General features: G+C 57.7%; 1 protein-coding gene across 1 annotated transcript; it reads right to left on the bottom strand.

The window, feature by feature from the left end:
* Positions 1 to 387: 387 nt before the first annotated feature.
* On the bottom strand, positions 388 to 17,615 carry LOC102452905 (omega-hydroxyceramide transacylase). Its single transcript, XM_006125301.5, has 9 exons — positions 16,694 to 17,615; positions 12,006 to 12,238; positions 8,845 to 8,910; positions 7,054 to 7,263; positions 6,058 to 6,118; positions 4,821 to 5,051; positions 3,600 to 3,714; positions 3,084 to 3,203; positions 388 to 1,881 (listed from the first exon to the last, which is right to left on the bottom strand). Exons 1-9 carry the CDS (start codon positions 16,893 to 16,895, stop codon positions 1,818 to 1,820), a joined length of 1,302 nt encoding a protein of 433 aa, XP_006125363.2. The 5' UTR covers positions 16,896 to 17,615; the 3' UTR covers positions 388 to 1,817.
* Positions 17,616 to 18,181: the final 566 nt, after the last annotated feature.

Raw genomic sequence — 18,181 nt, 5'->3', positions numbered from 1 at the left:
CCTGACGCACCGCACAGCTCAGGCTACAGAAGCAAAGTTGCCTGTGGCCCGGGATAGGCAGCTAGCTGGGTTATGCGCACACAGAGCAGGGGCAGCGCCAGCCAATGCCTTACGGGATGCGGAGCAGACACACAGCTGGAAACGTTGGCAGTGGGGGCTCCCTGTTGCAGCGCTAGGGGAGAGACACGCTGGCCTCTCACATGCTGAGAGTTAGGGATAAGATTTCTCTCCCTGGCCCTGCTAGCAACTGCCCGTTGCCAACATTTCAAATCACATAGCAACCGTGTAGGGCTAGCTCTGCCACTGGCCTGCTGTGTGACCTTGGGCAAGTCACTTCACCTCTGGGTGCCTCCGTTTCCCATCTGTAAAATGATGATAACAATGTAAAGTGTTTTGAGATGTACCAGTGAAAAGCATTAAATAAAAGTTAGGCTTTTGGGTTACTATCTAGCCACAGGTGCATATCAACTGCAAATCTAAGTGAGAACTACAACTGCCAGTAACTCCTCCCAATGAACATTTCTGCTTAGAAAGCTAGGAAATTAAATGGCAAAAGCTTTAAGGTAAAGTTGCCCAGTGATAAGTTGTGCCCTTACAAAACACTGAAGTCAACAAAACTTAAATTTCAGAAAGCCTAGAAATACAGAGTTACGGTAAATGCTCAGAACACCTTAACTCTGCCCTCGTTCAGCATCCATTAGGCCCAGAACACACGTAGGGTGAATCTAGATTGCATCCTTCTGTCGGAATAAGCTACACAATTTGTGCTATGCAAATTGTGTAGCTTATTCTGAGTCTAGGTCAAAAGAGCTTATTTTGAAATTTGGCACTGTGTAGACAGCACCAGATTTCAAAACAAGGCACTATTCCAACACATCCTTTAATGTTACAGGGCACCAGAATAACATGCCCACTATTCTGGGACATAGCAGGCACATGTAAAGATGCAGAGTTGCTATTTCAGGATACGTCCACAGTCTAGACATCCCCATACTCCCGCTCTGCCTTTCACAGTAGTGGACAGGCGCTAGCTGTACTTTCCATACACGGAAACATTGCGCCTGCTTCCCGACCAGAATACCGCACTTGAGACATGTGACCTCCCGTTCTTCCCCTTTTACAACCCTTCCCATAGGGTACCACCCAAACCCGGCACTTCCTGGCATCCTTCAATCCACAGACTGCTCTCCCGTCCTGTCTCCCTGCTGACAGTACCAATGGCAGGAAGATCCCTGGGCCCTGACACAAGCTGGCATAGAAATGACGCAGACTGAAACCTCAAGTTACACGTCTTGCCTCCACATGGGTGGGGCTCAAAGCCAGAGCTCCTCATTTCACAGTCCTAGCTTGTCCAAGCTAGCCAGTCTTTCTCCATCATTCAGCCCAGCTATGTCCAACACAGCTGGAATGACTGCAGATATTCCCAAGGCCCTATTGCCAACTCTGGGGGGCAGAGTTAAGGTTGTGTGGGCATTCACCTTAACTCTGTATTTCCTGGCTTTAACCTGTTTGAATTTTGCTGGAGTTGGTGTTGTGGAAAGGCACCAGCTAGCACAGGGCAACTTAACTCTGCATCAAGGAAGTTTTCTGTCATTAATAGCTGTACAGATGCACTGATGTCCACTTCACCAGAACGTAGCTTTCCTTAGAATATGAAGTGCTGGGGCGGACTGACAGCCCCTTCCTGAATAGTTCTCGCAGCCAGGGTGGGCTCGTGGCAGCACTAGAAACCAGCCTGGCCCCTGAGCATATTTCCAGAGGCCATTGTGACAGTTAGTGAACTGAGTCCCACTTCTGTCCGTCGCTGCCTAAGCCAATCAGTCAGCAATTGCAGAATCAGCCTGGTCTGAATGCTTCCGCATGCCCAGCGATGACAGCTTCCTAAAGAAAACACAGGGACATTGTCTCATGCGAGCCACTGCCGAAGAAATGCCGCGCACGTCACCAGGTGCCTCCGAAAATGAGAGCGAGGGCGGAATGGGTTTCCTGTCCTGGGAGAATTTGAAAAATCTCCCATCTCCACTAGGGATGGAAAGTCAAATTTGATGAACAGAAAACCCCCCAAGAGTTCAGTTTGGGTTGATCGAAACCTTTTATTTTGATTTTGCCCTTTTTAAACAAAATTTGAACGTAACTAATATTTCAACTGAAATGTTGGTTTGAACCCACAGTCAAAGCATTTTCTTCCAAAAATGTTGAAATGGGACAATTTGCTCCCCTCCCTCAATTGTTTTTCTTTTTTTTTTAATAGGAACAATTTGTTAAAATTGACGCATCTCTGCAGGAAGTTTTGGTTTTGATGAATCGGCATTTTCTGGTGAAAAAATTTCAGTGAAAAATTTCCAACCGACTCTTCCATAACATTGTTCTGAGAGCAATGGGCCTTTCTGCTGTTCTGGTTAAAGCATGTATGTTCCCCAGGGACCAGGAAGGATGGAGCATGATTCAACAGAAGTCTTCAGCAGCAGCATGGCCCTGCTGAAACCAGTGAAAAGGCTCTCCTTGATTTCTGGGGCTTTGGATCCGGCTCTAAGTGCCCAAAGCGAATTCGGTAGCTGCAAAAGGAGCCCTCTGAAAAGCTAGAGCCCAGACTGGAGTAAGCTCCAAGGTTGCAAGGCACCTAACTCACCTTGACAGGCAACGAAAGCGAGGATCCAGACCCTGCACAGTGTTCAGGTGCTTAGCTCCTATTGCAACTCTTGGCAGTTAGGCACTTGCACCTTAGAGGATCTGGGATTAGGTGCCTAAGTCCATTGGTTTCAACAGGAGTGAGCCATCTAAATACCTTAGAGGATCTGGGATTAGGTGCCTAAATCCATTGGTTTCAACAGGAGTGAGCCATCTAAATACCTTAGAGGATCTGGGATTAGGTGCCTAAGTCCATTGGTTTCAACAGGAGTGAACCATCTAAATACCTTAGAGGATCTGGGATTAGGTGCCTAAGTCCATTGGTTTCAATAGGCGTGAACCATCTAAATACCTTTGAGGATCTGGGATTAGGTGCTGCTGTGCCTTCAAATATCTCCCCCATGCCCTCCCTCCCCGACAAATCCCCTTCTCTCCTGGGCAGTAGCTGCTCTCACCTCTCTGAGACGGCTCCGTTCGACAGGCCCGTGGCCATGTGTCTGGCCAGGCGCCCCGTCCTTGTGAACTGTTGCGCCATCCAGCAGAGCTCATCCAACACGCCCCAGAGCTGGTCGAGCCTTTGAAAGCAAAGCCATGGACTGTGCTTACTGCACTGGGAACGTACTGCCAGGCCTCTGAGGGGACTGAGGACATAAGGGAAATGACCTACACTCCCCACAAGCCATTCTGGTGGGTTAGCCACATGGACACAGGTCAGGTGTGGGCCAAAATATGTTAGTCTGCAGGTGCTTGGTGCTTGGATAAAAAACCAAAACACATTCACTGAAAACCCCATTTTCCATTAAAAAACAGCTTCAGCAAAGAATTTGTGACCAGCCCTAAGTAAGAGGCATGGAACCGTAACTCCCCCACTCCCCTTCCCTTGCAGTAGGCCACATAGGCTCAGCAAAGGATCACAGCTAAAGCTGCAAGGCAGAAAAGCCACCAGAAACTCTCATTCAACCCCAACTCACCTCTTACTAAGAGAAAACAGCATCTGTGTAGGTCTTATAAGCTTCCTAAGACACTGTGATATTAGCTCAATCATCGAGTCCAGCAGTCCAGGTGCCTGCTGCGTCTCTCGGGCAGCTGGAGAGACAGCCAAAGCCAATAGCAGAGAAACACAAGGCTTTAAAAACAACTTCTAATTTATGGAGCAAATTCAGCAAAAGGATTAGGGGTTTGGAACAGGTCCCATATGAGGAGAGGTTAAAGCAACTGGGACTTTTCAGTTTAGAAAAGAGGAGACTGAGGGGGGATAGGATAGAGGTCTATACAATCATGAGTGGTGTGGAGAGGGCGGATAAAGAAAAGTTATTTATTAGTTCCCATAATAGAAGAACTAGAGGACACCAAATGAAATTAATGGGTAGCAGGTTTAAAACTAATAAAAGAAAGTTCTTCTTCACACAGTGCATAGTCAACCTGTGGAACTCCTTGCCAGAGGAGGCGGTGAAGGCTAGGACTATAAGAGAGTTTAAATTGAAGCTGGATAAATTCATGGAGGTTAGGTCCATAAAAGGCTATTAGCCAGGGGATAAAATGGTGTCCTTGGCCTCTGTCTGTCAGAGGCTGGAGAGGGATGGCAGGAGACAAATCGCTTGATCATTGTCTTCGGTCCACCCTCTCTGGGGCACCTGGTGCTGGCCACTGTCGGCAGACAGGCTACTGGGCTAGATGGACCTTTGGTCTGACCCAGTACGGCCGTTCTTATAGGAACCCCAAATGAATAACTTCCTGAAAACTGTGTTGAGTCTAAAGCCCTCCCAGACAGAATTTCCTTTCAAAGGCTGAAGTGTCAAAGGGAAGTAAGGAAATTAGGCACCTAAATCCCTTTGGAATCAAACCATTCATCCCCCGTGAAAATCCCCTCTTGGCCGCCGTTGTGCTTGTAGCTGTTTTCTGTTGCTCGTCGCAATAGACGTTCGTTTCTACTTGTCACTTACCTGTGGACACTGAGGAGGTCTTCGGTTCCCTTACAACATCAGAGAAGTATAAACAAGGTTGGACGGCACCAAAACTGTCAGGATTTTGTGATCTGTGGCTGCTGCCTTCTACGCACGTTGCATTTCAGTCTTACCTGGTGATGCCTGGGGCCTTCAGAGCAGGAGGTGGTGGAGGGGGGATGCAGGAGTCAGGGCAGGGCCTTGGGGATGAAGGGGCAGGGCAGGAGGGGACAAATCTGACTCGTCTACCTTTGTGCTGGCCTGGAGTCAGTTGCTGCAGCACTTTCTGGTCTGTTCCGTTGAGTGTCCCGCTCACAGCAGGAGTCTGTGGCAGGGGCAGGTTCCCGTTGGATCCGAGCCCGGCAGTGTCTGGGCCCCGGCAGGAGCTCTCTTCATTAGCTCCAGACAGGCCCTTTCTACTGAGCAAACTGGCAAACCGGAAGGTGACCGTGTTGGCGGGATAATTCCCACCGAAGGCATCTAGGAGACAGAACAACGGGAAAGCTGGCGCCAGTCAGGGCTGATTGCAGGGCACGGTGTGGAAGGTCCTGGTGACGCTGCATGAGACTGGACACATAAAGGCGCCTACCGCCCGTTGGCTTGTGTGGCTTGGTGACGTGCAACAGCAGCCTGCTGTGCCGAACTGCACCTGGCCAGCAGGTCTGCTGAGCGTCTGGCCCGGGGCTTTAGCAAAAGCAAGGGTAGAGGTCATTTGTATTCATGGGGCAGGGAGGCAGGTATGGCCAACCCCTGTAAAAGCAGGGCCAATCCCAGCCAGGGCTGTGTCAAGCCGGGACTGAAACACCTCTAGGGATGGAGCTTCCAGCCCCTCCCTCGGGAACCCAGCCCAGCGCTTCCCCACCCGCCCAGGGAAATCGTTTTTCTGAATCTTCAACCGAGACCTCCCCCACTGCAACTTGAGCCCATTGCTCCTCCTTCTGCCACCTGCCCCCACTGAGAACAGCCTCTCGCCAGCCTCTCTGGACCCCCCTTCAGGGAGCTGCAGGCTGCTCTCAAATCTCCCCTCACTCTTCGCTTCTGCAGACTAAACAGACCCAACTCCCTCAGCCTCTCCTCATAGGTCACGTGCTCCAGCCCCCGAATCATTTTGGTTGCCTCTGCTGGACTCTCTCCAATGTGTCCACGTCCTTTCTGTAGTGGGGGCCCAGAACTGGACACAATAGTCCAGATGTGGCCTCACCAGTGCTGAATAAAGGGGAATCAACACGTCCCTAGATCGCCTGGCCATGCTCCTCCTAATGCAGCCCCATGTGCCCTTCGCCTTCTTGGCTACAAGGCCCCTGTCGACTCATCTCCAGCTTCTCCCCCACTGCCATCCCAGGCCATTGTCTGCTGAACTGACACTGGCCCGCGAGGTCCCTCTGTCCTTGTACTGCTCAGTAGGGGAGGTGCCGGGGTCGCTCCTCCAGCCTGGCCATGCCGGACAGCGCGTGCCGCTGCAGGGGCGGGCTGGGGCCACACTCACTGTTCCTGCGTAAGAAAAGGACCGTGTCCTGGTAGCCTCGCGAGAAGAACTCCGTCAGGACCTGCGGAGGAAGGCACCTGCGTCAGAGGGAACTCGGGCTGCGGGAAGGGCAACTCGCGGGCACTTGCTGTCTCCTCTGCCTCCCAGCAAAGCAAATCTCTACAACTCCAGCTGGTCTCCTGGAGCAAAACCTGTTCTCATTGGTTGCCCTACCCACTTCCCCGCCTCCTGGGGCAGAGCAGCCAATCAGGCTGTAATTTCTGGTTCTTGCCTTGCGGCAAGAAACAAACCCAGCCACCACTGCCCCCCCCCCCCCATGACCCCAGAGCCCTTGGCACGGGAGGGGCAGCCAGAGCTGGAAAAAACCACCCAACTCATGGCAGCTGCACCCCCTCCTCTCTGCCTGTGTGCAGAAGACGGCTCCACTCCCCTGGGTTCTCTAGCCCATCGACGGGACAGGCAGGGTTCCGGTACACTGAGCGCTCGGGTGGCCAGCCAGGAGATTCAGAGACCACCCAGCTGATTAGCAGGGTGCCCCCAGCCTGCAGCATGTGTGTCTCCTGGTGGTGTGCAGCCACACATATCTCGGTGCACAGAACAAAATTTATTCCACACATGGATGGAAATAATTAGAGCGGACATTGTGCATGGGGGTTGCCAGAGTACAGCAGACCCAAAATCTGTCCCATCCGGTATGTCTTTCTGACAGTGGCCTGCCCCAGATGCTTCAGAGGGACCTCACAACAGCAGGGACAGGATAATATGGCCCCCTTTGCAGGTTTCAGCCTGATCCGTAACCAAGATGGATTTAAGGCCTGGCCCAGGCTCACTGGCTCTGGTAGAAGTAGCGCCTGTGCATAGGGGGGTCAAAGGTGGTTTCACCTGGGCGGCTATTTCAGAGCAAGGCAGGATCCTGGGAAAATCTGGAGGCGTGGGAATCCGCTCAGCCGGGAAGCCAAGCGGGAAACACTGGGTACGGTGGTAAGGCCCACTTACCAGGTAGCTCGGTGGGAAGAGAGCGTAGCTAATCCTGCAGAGGTTTTCCACTGAGATCTGGATGCTGCTGTTAAAGATCTGGAAAGAGTAGAAGATAGCCGGGCAGTCCCGAGGGCATATGTCGAGCTCTCCCGTGAAGGGGGACACGGTGATCACGGCCTCCAGGTCAGAACACGGCTGTAGGTTAGTGAAGCCCCCGTCAACGTAGCGCTGGGGGGACAGCAGCGGGTTATTTATCATAGTTCAAACTCCGCAGGCGCGTCACAGCTGTCAGGACAGGTGGGCATGCGAACACTGCGGGCGTGGGTGTCTCAGGGGCTGCCTGCCAACCCCGCTGCGATGTGCTAACTAGTAGCATGTAAGATAATCCCTCGCTCTAGGCCTTTCCTCAGTAGATCTCGCGCTGATCAGAGTCAATCCCCCCCTCACCTCTCCCCCCCCCCCCCCCGGCCTGTGTCATAGCTGAGCAAACGGAGGCAGGGAAAAGGGAAGTGACTTGCCCGAGATCTCCTCGCAGGCCAGTGCCACAAGCAGAATCTCGGTCGCCTGAGTCCCAGCCACTGCGTCCTTGTCCCAGGTTGCAACGGGCCAAAGACAGCTTGTGTTCAAGGCAACCAAACGGGAGTCAGGAAATGTGGGAGCCAGTCTTGCTTCTGCCACAGATTTCCCATGTGACCTTGGTCAGGTCATTTATCCCGCAGGTGCCTCAGTGCCTACCACCCATGGGTTGTTGTGGGGCTGGAGGTATTGCCAGCTTGTAAGAGAACTTGGCAGTCCTAGCGGAGTGGAACACGCGCCCATTACGTGAATCCTTAAGGCTGGCCCCTGCTGTCTTGCATGGAAAGCCGTAGGGTGCGTTGTGCCAAGAGGGAGGAAAGGCCTGTGAGGGGTCTGGGTTCCTGCTCCCAACTTGGAGCCTGTCCTCTGCCCCAGCCTGTCCTCCTGCTGCCAGGTTCTCCCCACACAGCTATGGGCCAAGAGCTGAGAGCAGCAGCCTGGGAGAGACCTGCTGGCTGGGGGCCAGGGCCTGCCTGCGTGGGAGGGGCAGCCAGTGGCACAGGAGACTGGATGGGAAGGTTAAACCAGCCCCGCCCCAGCTGAAACCGGAGGTGGCTCCAGAGTATCTGTTCTAGCAGCCAGGCCTGACGCCCTGAGCCTGCCGACACAAGCGGCGGCTTGTTACCCCGATTCTAGAGACGCGGGGGGCGGGTTAGCCTGCGTGGGAGGGGCTGTCCCAGCCACTCCGCTGGAACACCCTGTTTGTCCGGCCTGGAACGTCTGTACCCAGGGCCGAGAGCCCCGAATTTACAGGCGACACCCTCACCTGGTGCTTCTCTGCAGCAGGCCACAGGCCGACCGTGTCTGTCTGGAGCCAGCCCCCAGGCAGCTCCAAGCAGCCTCCCCTGAGCTGAATTCAACTCCCTGGGTACGATTGGCCTTTGCTCCTGTCCATGCGCCGCTCAAGGAACCCGCAAACTCGCAGGCACATTCATAGGGGCTGAAACTGAGCAGCCCACACGTAGTCGGAACCGTAATAAGCCAAATGAACCCCCAGCAGCTAGATTCCAAGAGCTCTAGGCCAGCCCGCTCCTGGGACTTCCTGGGTGAGATTCAGAGGCTTAGTTTTGCTGGGGGCCTGACTTGACGGCCCATTGCAGCCTTTAGACGTGTGGGATGGACGGCCCCTCAGCCAGTGTTTATGCCAGCTGGGGATCTGGCCTTAGGAATCTGAGAGCAGAGCCAGGCGGGAAGCGAAGCCGTGACCCCTGGACTAGTTGCTAGCGCACTCACCACGCCTCGGAAGGAGGGAGGGATGAAGCCACAGTAGATGGGAACGAAGCAGCTGCAGATCAGTGCCTGCCGGAAGGGAAGCAGGGAAGCGTTAGCGAATATCGCGCAGTGCTCCTCCGTCTCCCCAAGTCTGGATTTATTGCCCAGAGAGAAACCGGAGCTGATGGGCTGCTGTGGGCACAGGACCTGGGGGGGGGGGGGTGCACCCGGCCTAGCTCCCAGGGTCCTCGCTGCTGCCCTTTTACCCAGGCCTCTGCTTCAGCCCCACATGCTGGGAGATCTGCTGCTTACCCCAGGCCCCAGCGGCTGCCCTGCAAGCCAGGGCTTTGCTCCCGGCCTCAGGTGGAGGGCAGGAGAGGGGCATCGGGGGCCAGCAGCCCCACCCTTACAGAATGTTCCCGCACCACCGTGCGCTGCGATCCAGACCCAAACCAGAGCCAGTCAGATCTAACTGCATTGGGGGCCGGCTGACTTTCCAAACGCCTTTCATGCCACCGCACGTCTCCCTCCCAATTCCCGCAGCACTAAACCCCCAGCACTCTCCTATCGAAACTACCCGTCGCCAAGACGCGCCTGTGAGCTCCACTGCTCAGCTAATAGAACAAGGGTGGGAACGGCAAAGTCTGAACACGGCTCTTCAACCTTATCACAGTGAAACTGTTGGAAACGGCGCGAAATCCGCACGTGCCCAGCGGATCAAATCGGCATTGTCCAGCTGGAAAACGTTCCTCGGGAATGTTTGTGACTTGCTCTCCCCCAGGCTTTAGGTGTGGGATGGTGTGAAATCAGGGCAGGTACTGGGAAGAACTGGGCTAAATCCCAGTGGCTCACGGGGTGCAGCTTTCCCCTGCCTGTCACCAGTAGGGAGATGAGGCCTCGTTTCCGGCCAGCGCGTTAGGGGGTTGACAGCTGACTTGCTTGGGAAGGCGAGTCTCCCTCCAGGCTCCATAGAGCAACGGCACGTCCGTAGTAACAGGCCATGGCCAAGGGACAGGAATATCTGGGAGGCTTTGGTGTAACATGCCTCATTATACGTAAGCACCAAGCCCCTTCCCTCCTGGTAATTGCAACACTTCCATCTCCCTCCAAGCACCGGTCACGCCGCCCGTCTCCCCCGCCCACCTCCATCCCCTTTCTGGCTTTACACGCCTCACCCTCCGGGATGGTGCATCTGCTCTGAACCGCGCCACGGTGCTTTCCTTGGCCCTGTGACAGGCTCTTGTGTCCAGGCGCCTGGGCTGTCCAAATCCAGGAGCAGGCATTGTACCATTTGTGTGGCTTCCTGGGAGGCACTGTGCTACCATCTGCCCTGGGTGTGGGAGAGCCCTGCCTCTGCGTCCCAGCACCCTGGCTCCACCGGCCATGGGCGACACAAGAACTCCCCGTCAGTCCGCGCAGGGCCCGGTGTCCCTCGGCAGCTCAGCAGGCCGCACGGGAGTTCCCAGTGGGCACTCCCAGAGCTCAGCCCACCGCTGCTCACCACTTACACTCGGACGGGAGGCCAGACCAGGTGCCTGAGGTCACCTTCTATTGAGCCGACTTCTGGGGGAGAGACGCTCGTGAGCGCCACACGCTGGTTCTGAAGACGTTTGTCTCGTTCACCACCAGAAGAGGGTCCAATAAAAGACGTTCCTGCTTCACCCTGTTCCCTGGTCACCAACATGGCCACCCCACACTGCAAGTGAAAGCCGGGTGAAGGTGCCTTACGTTTCTTACGGGCGCTGTTCTGTTGCACGGGGATGTGGTGCAACAGGGCACTGCCTGCAAGAGACTCCAGGGGTAGGAGAGAGATGAGGCGAGGAGGCAATGCCTTTTCTTGGACCAACCTCTGTTGGGGAGAGAAATCAAAACTGATCCAGTAAAAAACATTCCCTTTCCCAGCTGGTCTGGCGAGTGTCCTGGGACCGGCATGGCTCCAAGAGCTCTGCATTAACTCAAACGCTCATCCCACATCTCTCCAGCGCGTCACTCAGGCGTGCCTGTGAGCTGCCATGCACGGTGCAAGGGAGCCGTCCTTTGCCTCCTTAATGGTAAGAGCCCCTGTGCCCCTTGGCAATGCCAGATCTGTCATAGCAGCCCTTTGTTCTTTGTTCATAAACCAAACACCTCCCGTCTCCCACCCCCACCATGGGTCTTCCCTGGGGCTGCTTTCCGTCGTCAGCCTTCCAGTCTAATCAGCGCACGGCCAGGCTCACAATGCACAACTCTCAGGGGCAGTCACTAGTCTGTTTCCGCAAAACCCGCCTGGAGTCCTGTGGCAACTTAAGGACTAAACAGATTTATTCAGGTACAAGCTGTCGTGGGCTGGAACCTACTTTGTCAGCACATGGAGGGGAAACTCCAGTCTGGCAGAGGGGTGGTGTCTCCATGCTAACGAGGCTAATTCTGTCAGGGCGCTGGCCCGCTTCCTGCTGTTGATAAGAAGGTGAGACTGCCTAAGGGGAAATTACTTTTTGTAACGAGCGAGCCGGTCCCAGTCCCTGGACAGACCCATCCTGACGGTGCCAGTTTTGCACATGAATTCCAGCTCGTCAGTTTCACGCTGCAATCTGGTTTTGAAGGGTTTTTTGCTGAAGTCTGGCAATTTCCAGCCTGTTACTGTGTGATGCGGTCAGGATGGGTCTGTCCAGGGACAGTCTCACCTTCTTATCAACAGCGGGAAGTGGGCCAGCGCCCTGACCGAATGAGCCTCCTTAGCATGATGTAACAGGCCCACCTCTGTAGGTGTGATACAGCCCTGCCAGACTGGAGCTTCCGCTCCAAGCATCTGACGAGGTGGGCTCCAGAGACACGGAGACTTGGTCCCTTTAGTCACCGAGACAGGGGCCCCGGTTTGGAACGCGGCGTGGCTGGGATGAAGAGGTCGCAGCCTGCGATAGTTAAAAGGCCTGGCAATGGGGATGGAGGGAACAGCTGAGGGATGCCCCCGCAGCCACCACGCACGAGAGCAAGTTGTTTCCAGGAGCAGCACCAATGAGAACTTTGGGTCACGTCTGGTGTTTGTAGCGTAATGTGCTGCCTCCGAGCCCAGGCCCCGGGTGGAATCTCTGGAGCAGGCCAGAACAGCAGATCTCTCTTCCTGCTGCCTGCCCGTGTGCATGGAGCTCAGCGCTGTGGGATCCCCCTCTCCCGCAGGAACTCAGCAGAGAAAGCCCTGTTACCTGGATCAGGTCCTCCTTAGAACTGAACTCGGACACCATGACATTCTGTCCGTCCGTCACGCGCGTGAGGGAAATGTGCAGCCGCCCCGAAGCCACCTGGTGAGAATTCTCTGGCAGCATCTTGTACAAGCCCTTCTGCACGGTGCGGAGCGTGTTGCAGCTGGGAGACAGCGGGCCGAGAATCGTTTTCCTGGCGTTTCTCACGGCTTCCTGGAACGATTCCTTTAGGTCCTCTGGCAGAGGGAGGGGAAGAAGGTCATTTGCCACCAGTTTCCCTTAAAGACCTACGAGCGCCCGACGTTATACCACTGTGGTTTCAGTTGCTGATTCTGGGGAGCTGTAAGCTGTGTGTGAAATTCCCCACAATCGCCCCTCAGCAAGTCTGCTCAATGGTGCAGCTGCGCTCCCTGTGATCTGGGCGCTTGCGCAGCCACGGAGGAGCAATTCGAATGCCGCTCAGCTGATCAGTTTGTGTTTCTGCTGGTGGTGACACTCGCCCAGGTGTCAGCGCACATCATGGTGCACTCTGCGCGTGGATGGAAGAGGCGCCTTCGTGCTGTTGTGAGCAGGAAGTGAGAGGGACACCAGCAGCTTGGTCAATGCTAATTACGTGTTGGTGTCCTTTGCGGTCTAGGCTCAGAGCCGGGAGGGCTCCGAGGGCACCAGCATGGGGAGATGGAACCCCGGCCGCTCTCATCGAGCTCCATGAGCGCTCGTGCCAGATGGGCACCCGGGACTGGGAGTCGGCATGTTGTCAAGAGGGAGCCATTTCTGTGTCTGCCCCAGGTGTCGTCTCACTGGCAGCCCCAGCCCTGCAGCCGCTCCAGCGCCCTCTGGGCTGAGCCAGCCCCAGCTTCTCTTGCAGCTGAGCAATAGGTAGGGCCCCACCAAATTCAGCCCCGCACAGCGCCTGGCAGCCGGGAAGTCTGGTGTCTTCCTGTGTGCGCATTTACTCCGTGGGACACCGACGTCATGGGGGCAGCATGTCTCAAGCTGCGGGTCCTGACCCAGACAGGGGTTGCAAGGTTATTTTAGGGGGTCACAGTTTTGCTACAGAGCCGGCAGCTGGAGAGCGGAGGGTGGAATGTTGGCCGGGTGCCCAGCTCCGAAGGCAGCACCCAGCAGCAGCACAGAAGCCAGGGTGGTTACGCCATCCCCGTGTCGTCCTTCCTGCTGGGCTGCTGCTTTCGGCGCTGAGTGATCAGCGTGGCGGCTGCTGACGAAGGCAGCAGCACAGAAGTGAGGGTGGCAAGACGTCCCCTTGTCCTCCTGCTGCTGGCGGCCACTCGGCCGTCAGAGCTGCCTGGCCAGCAGCCGTTGCTGTCCAGCTGCCCGGCTCTGCAGAAGTGAGGGTAGCGATACCCAACCCCCTACGAGAACCTTGCGCCCCACACAGCCCCTTTGTGGGCCGGGGCCGCGCAGTCAGAGCACCATGGAATTTCAGGGTCATGGCATTTACCAGGGACTGGGAAATGGCCCATGAATTCGGTAGGGCCTTAGCACTAGGCCCTCCCTAGCCACTGGCTCCGCTGGGGTCTTCAGCCCCTGACACTGGTGCCCACAGAAATCGCAGCGTCTCAGCCCCAGACATGCAGTGTGTTCCCTTAAAGCGCCTTCCCTGTACAGCACCCAGCACTTGGCAAGGACCAGCCTACAGGTCCGTGGCACAGATGTGACTGGACTCCCGGGGTGGGCCAGCCAGCTCTGCTCCCAGGGAGCCGGCTGCGCTGCAGGCTCAGCCCACAGCATGGAAGCCCTGAGATTTTCAGCCGTTACCCAGTTGCCCTTTTCAGCGTCCCTAGTGCAGCTCAGGCTCTGTCCGCCTGGACATGCAGAAGCAAGACCCCAGGGGCCAGGCGCACCCATGGGCCCTCTCCCAAGCCCTGGGTGTTTTCACGTCCGGCGGACGCACAGTCAGCCCTGATCCTGCAGAGCTGCCGTCCCGCGAGCGTCCAGGCGGCTCCTCATGTGCCCGCTGCGCAGGGTTTGCGGGCTGGGCCCTAACCTGGCGAGAGCAAGACTGCCCTGGGCTCTCCCTGCTGCAGCTGTCACAGGCCAGCGATCCGTGGGATTGCGCTAGAAAATGGGGCAGACAGATTAGACCGAGCAAAAATACCTCCGTGTCCCGAAGGCCTGGAGCCGCCCGGCATTAAGGGCAGTTATAAATGCTCGAGCAGCCCCCTGGAGCATGTGACATAACTAATGCAGGGTCACGCGAGGTGGGAATGGAGCTGAATTTGAAAGCACAGTTCCGTGAAACGCCAGGGATTCCACCGGGCTGCCCCATTGCAGCTGCCTGGCTGGGATTTTCCAGAGGCCTCTTCCCCGCGCCAAGCGCCAGAAGATGCTGCCACCTTGTCTGCTCCAATCCCATCCAAGCCACGGGCCTCCCCGGCCCAGGTGAGGGCTCTCACCACAGGGCTACACGCTCTGATGGAGACTCTCCTCCTCCCCCGCGACCTTGGCTAAGCTAACCCAAGGGACGCCCATTCCCATCAGCGCCTCTGTGCACACCCCCCACGTCAGCACCTCTGAGCACACCCGCTGGATCGGGCCCCTCGGGCCACGTCGGCACCTCTGAGCACACCCGCTGGATCGGGCCCCTCGGGCCACGTCAGCACCTCTGAGCACACCCACTGGATCGGGCCCCTCGGGCCACGTCAGCACCTCTGAGCACACCCACTGGATCGGGCCCCTCGGGCCACGTCGGCACCTCTGAGCACACCCGCTGGATCGGGCCCCTCGGGCCACGTCGGCACCTCTGTGCACACCCGCTGGATCGGGCCCCTCGGGCCACGTCGGCACCTCTGAGCACACCCGCTGGATCGGGCCCCTCGGGCCACGTCGGCACCTCTGAGCACACCTGCTGGATCGGGCCCCTCGGGCCACGTCGGCACCTCTGAGCACACCCGCTGGATCGGGCCCCTCGGGCCACGTCGGCACCTCTGAGCACACCCGCTGGATCGGGCCCCTCGGGCCACGTCGGCACCTCTGAGCACACCCGCTGGATCGGGCCCCTCGGGCCACGTCGGCACCTCTGAGCACGCCCGCTGGATCGGGCCCCTCGGGCCACGTCGGCACCTCTGAGCACACCCGCTGGATCGGGCCCCTCGGGCCACGTCGGCACCTCTGAGCACACCCGCTGGATCGGGCCCCTCGGGCCACGTCGGCACCTCTGAGCACACCCGCTGGATCGGGCCCCTCGGGCCACGTCGGCAGCCTGTCATCCCCAGTGGATGACTCACTCGGGGCGTAGGTAGGAGACAGGCCTGCGGAAGCCACAGAGCAGCCGGGCGCGTGTCCAGGGCAGAGTCCCAGGTCCCGAAGGGCACATACCTGCAGAAGGCATTTAAGGTGCGTGTCCGGGGGAGTTTTTGCATCCCCATGCTCCCAGCTCCGGGACACAGGCAGCTAGCACAGGGCCTGTGGTGCACGATCCCCCTGACAATCCAGACACCGGCACCCAGCCGCTGCATGGGGCGTGCCAGGCTGGGGGCAGCCAGGGGCCTAGCGCCAGTCTGTGGAAGGAGGCTGATTTCTACCAGCGTGTGCAACAATGTAGCTGGACACCCGGGTGCGAATCGTGCCCTTTCCTGACTTCCCTGCAGCTGCACTGCTCGTCCGTCGGGCCGGATGGCAGGCCGATGAGTAACGCCCCCATGGGGACGGGCAGAGGGCTCCAGCCATCCCAGAGGGGGTGCCGAGAGCCTTTGGCAGCCCGGTAGTCGCAGCGACACCTCCCGAACAAGCAGGCCACGGGGCTGTCGGTGCGAGTCCGACAGTCGGCCATGGAATTACAATAACGTTCCATGCAGAGGAATGGAGGGATGCCTCACCCTGTGCGACAAAGTGGGGATGGAATGTGAGTTCTGCTGCCCTATAGTAAACCCGTGTGTGTGCCTCAGTTTCCCTGGGCACTGCACACATACCCGGATGGTGACGGGCCTGGACACCATGGCTGATGCTCTCTGTCATGAGCCTGGGAGGGGGCGTGTGACCATGTGACACCTGCCCGGGAAGCAGGACAAGGGCTAGCTGCAGGGAGAGGCGGGCTGCTGGGTGGGGTAGGGGACCACAGGGAGGGGGACTCGCAGCCCTTGGCTCTGGGCCCCTCTCTCCCCAAGCTGGGCTGTACTGGCTGCTCCTGGTTCCTGCACTGCCCAGTCCATGCTGCGCTGTGTCCCTGGGCAGGGCCCGGGGCCTCCCCACCCCGCGGTGATGGGCCGAGCGCCTGCAATCACGACAGTTCGTTCACACCGGCTGCCCCCGAAAGGACGGTGCAGAAAACCCTCCAGCTACGGGTGGGAAGCGCCCGCTCCTGCCGGCCCCAGGTACCTCCCCGGTGTGCAACAGGAAATACGCGGCGATCTCAACTGCATCTGCCCACATCAAATCCGCTCCCCCTGCCAGTCAGTCCTGCCTCTAGCCTGCCGTCACCCCGGCTCCGCTGGGGGTTCTTTGCCCCCCCCATGAGGCCAGGGAAAGAGCAGAATAGGCTCCCGAGGGAGGGAGGGTCAAACAGCTGGGGTGTCCCTGCTCATCTGACATGTGCCTGCCCAGAGCTGCCCTCTGGGTCCCTGACACGGGGTGACTAAATTATAAGTGGTTGTTTCCCTGTGCAAATGATTCCTTTCGGATACTCTCCTGGCCTTAAACCCCATGTTTCCTTCAAGCCACCCGCTCCTTACCTAGGCTGGCTTCACACACCACTGCCGCCGCTATCAGCGATCCAGCCGACGCGCCGTAAACTTTGGAAGCCGATCTTAGGATGTCAGGCGCCAATTCCAGCAGCGACTGGACCACCCCTATCTGGTAAAGTGCAAGGAAACCGCTGCCCGAAAAGGAGAGAGAGAAGGGGGCACCGGCACCGCTTGGATCCGCTCCCACCATCCCAGCCGCTCAGTCTGCACAGACGTGGCTTTCTGGGTGGCTCTGCGATTCGGCTGCTCGGGTTTGACTAGGTGAACTCCGAGCCCTCGCGCCTTCTGCCCGTCTCGGACATTCGCCGCCTCTTCTGTGGGCCACACAGATGCGCAAGATGCACTTTTTGCCCTTTTGTGACAGCTCCCTGAGATGCTGCCAGAGCCGATGCCTGTTTTAATTACCTCTCTGGCTAAAAATAACACTCTTGTCCCATCAAGCAGGTCTAGCTAGATTAGACCCTCCATCGCGCTCGTGCTCCTGTCGAGAAAGGAGCTCACACGTCCTCCCGCAGCCCCGGCGCTCTGGGGAGGGAGCGCTCCCGCCTCTCGCGACCCTCGCCTGGCCTCTTCCATGCAGCCCTTGCAAACGTTCCTCTCTGGGTTTTCTTTATTCCCTCTCCTTAAGGGTGTTTTTCTAAATTGGATTCTCCCTCAATCCCATCTTAGGAACAGCTCAGTGCCGAACGAGCGGAGATTTGCTCAAAGCGCTCCCGGCCGGTGGGCGTTCCGCGAGGGATTACACGGGAGGCTGAGCTGTGTTATATTTGCAGATGGGCTCAGTTAACCCTGCACGGCCCTCGGCCTGTATCCACTCTGGGCAAAGGAACCTGGAGCCTGTTGCTTAATTCTTAGAGTCACAACCTGCGACGACTTCCCTCTCCTTCGGATTCTCCACCCCGCGCTGCGCCTTCCGCCACCTCAACAGGCCCGCCAGGGCTCGCCACCACCTGGGCTGGATCCGCTCGCTAGCGCTGGAAGGGTTGGTAACTCGATGTCTTGGCCTGTTGGTCCTTCGGAACGTCGGGGCCGGCCTGGGCAAGGAAGAGTTTAGTCAGGGGCAAAGTCTGTTTCCAGCCCCAAGTGACTGCGCCCTGGAAACCAGCCTTCTGCAGCCAGAACTGCTGGGGGGCTCTGGTGCTGCCGGGTGCTGCGCCACTTACCCAAGGGGGCCGCCCCAGCTGGCACCTGCTGCCGTCGCGCTCCTGGGTCTACAAGGGACGTCAGCCCCTGCCGCCCTGCAGTCCCACAGCAGCACCCAGAGAACCGAAGTGGGACTCCGGGCGCGCAGAATTTCACGCTAGGGCAGGGTCACCAGCAGTCGCGGGGGATCTCCCGTGGGTGGAGCCCCTCCAGGGGATCCTGGCTGGTCTGGCCAAGAGGCTGGCAGGTGCCGGCGCTTCAGCTCTCCCCCCTCCCCCGCACTGCTGCGCATCTCCCCCCCCCCCCCTGCTCCACCTCCTGCTTGTGGTACAG

This window comes from Pelodiscus sinensis, chromosome 27 (genome assembly GCF_052426305.1).
Source record: "Pelodiscus sinensis isolate ZL-2025 chromosome 27, ASM5242630v1, whole genome shotgun sequence".
In the NCBI taxonomy this organism is placed as follows: domain Eukaryota; kingdom Metazoa; phylum Chordata; order Testudines; family Trionychidae; genus Pelodiscus; species Pelodiscus sinensis.
Note: the sequence above shows the minus strand (reverse complement) of the source record. Positions and strands in the feature narration are given on the sequence as shown.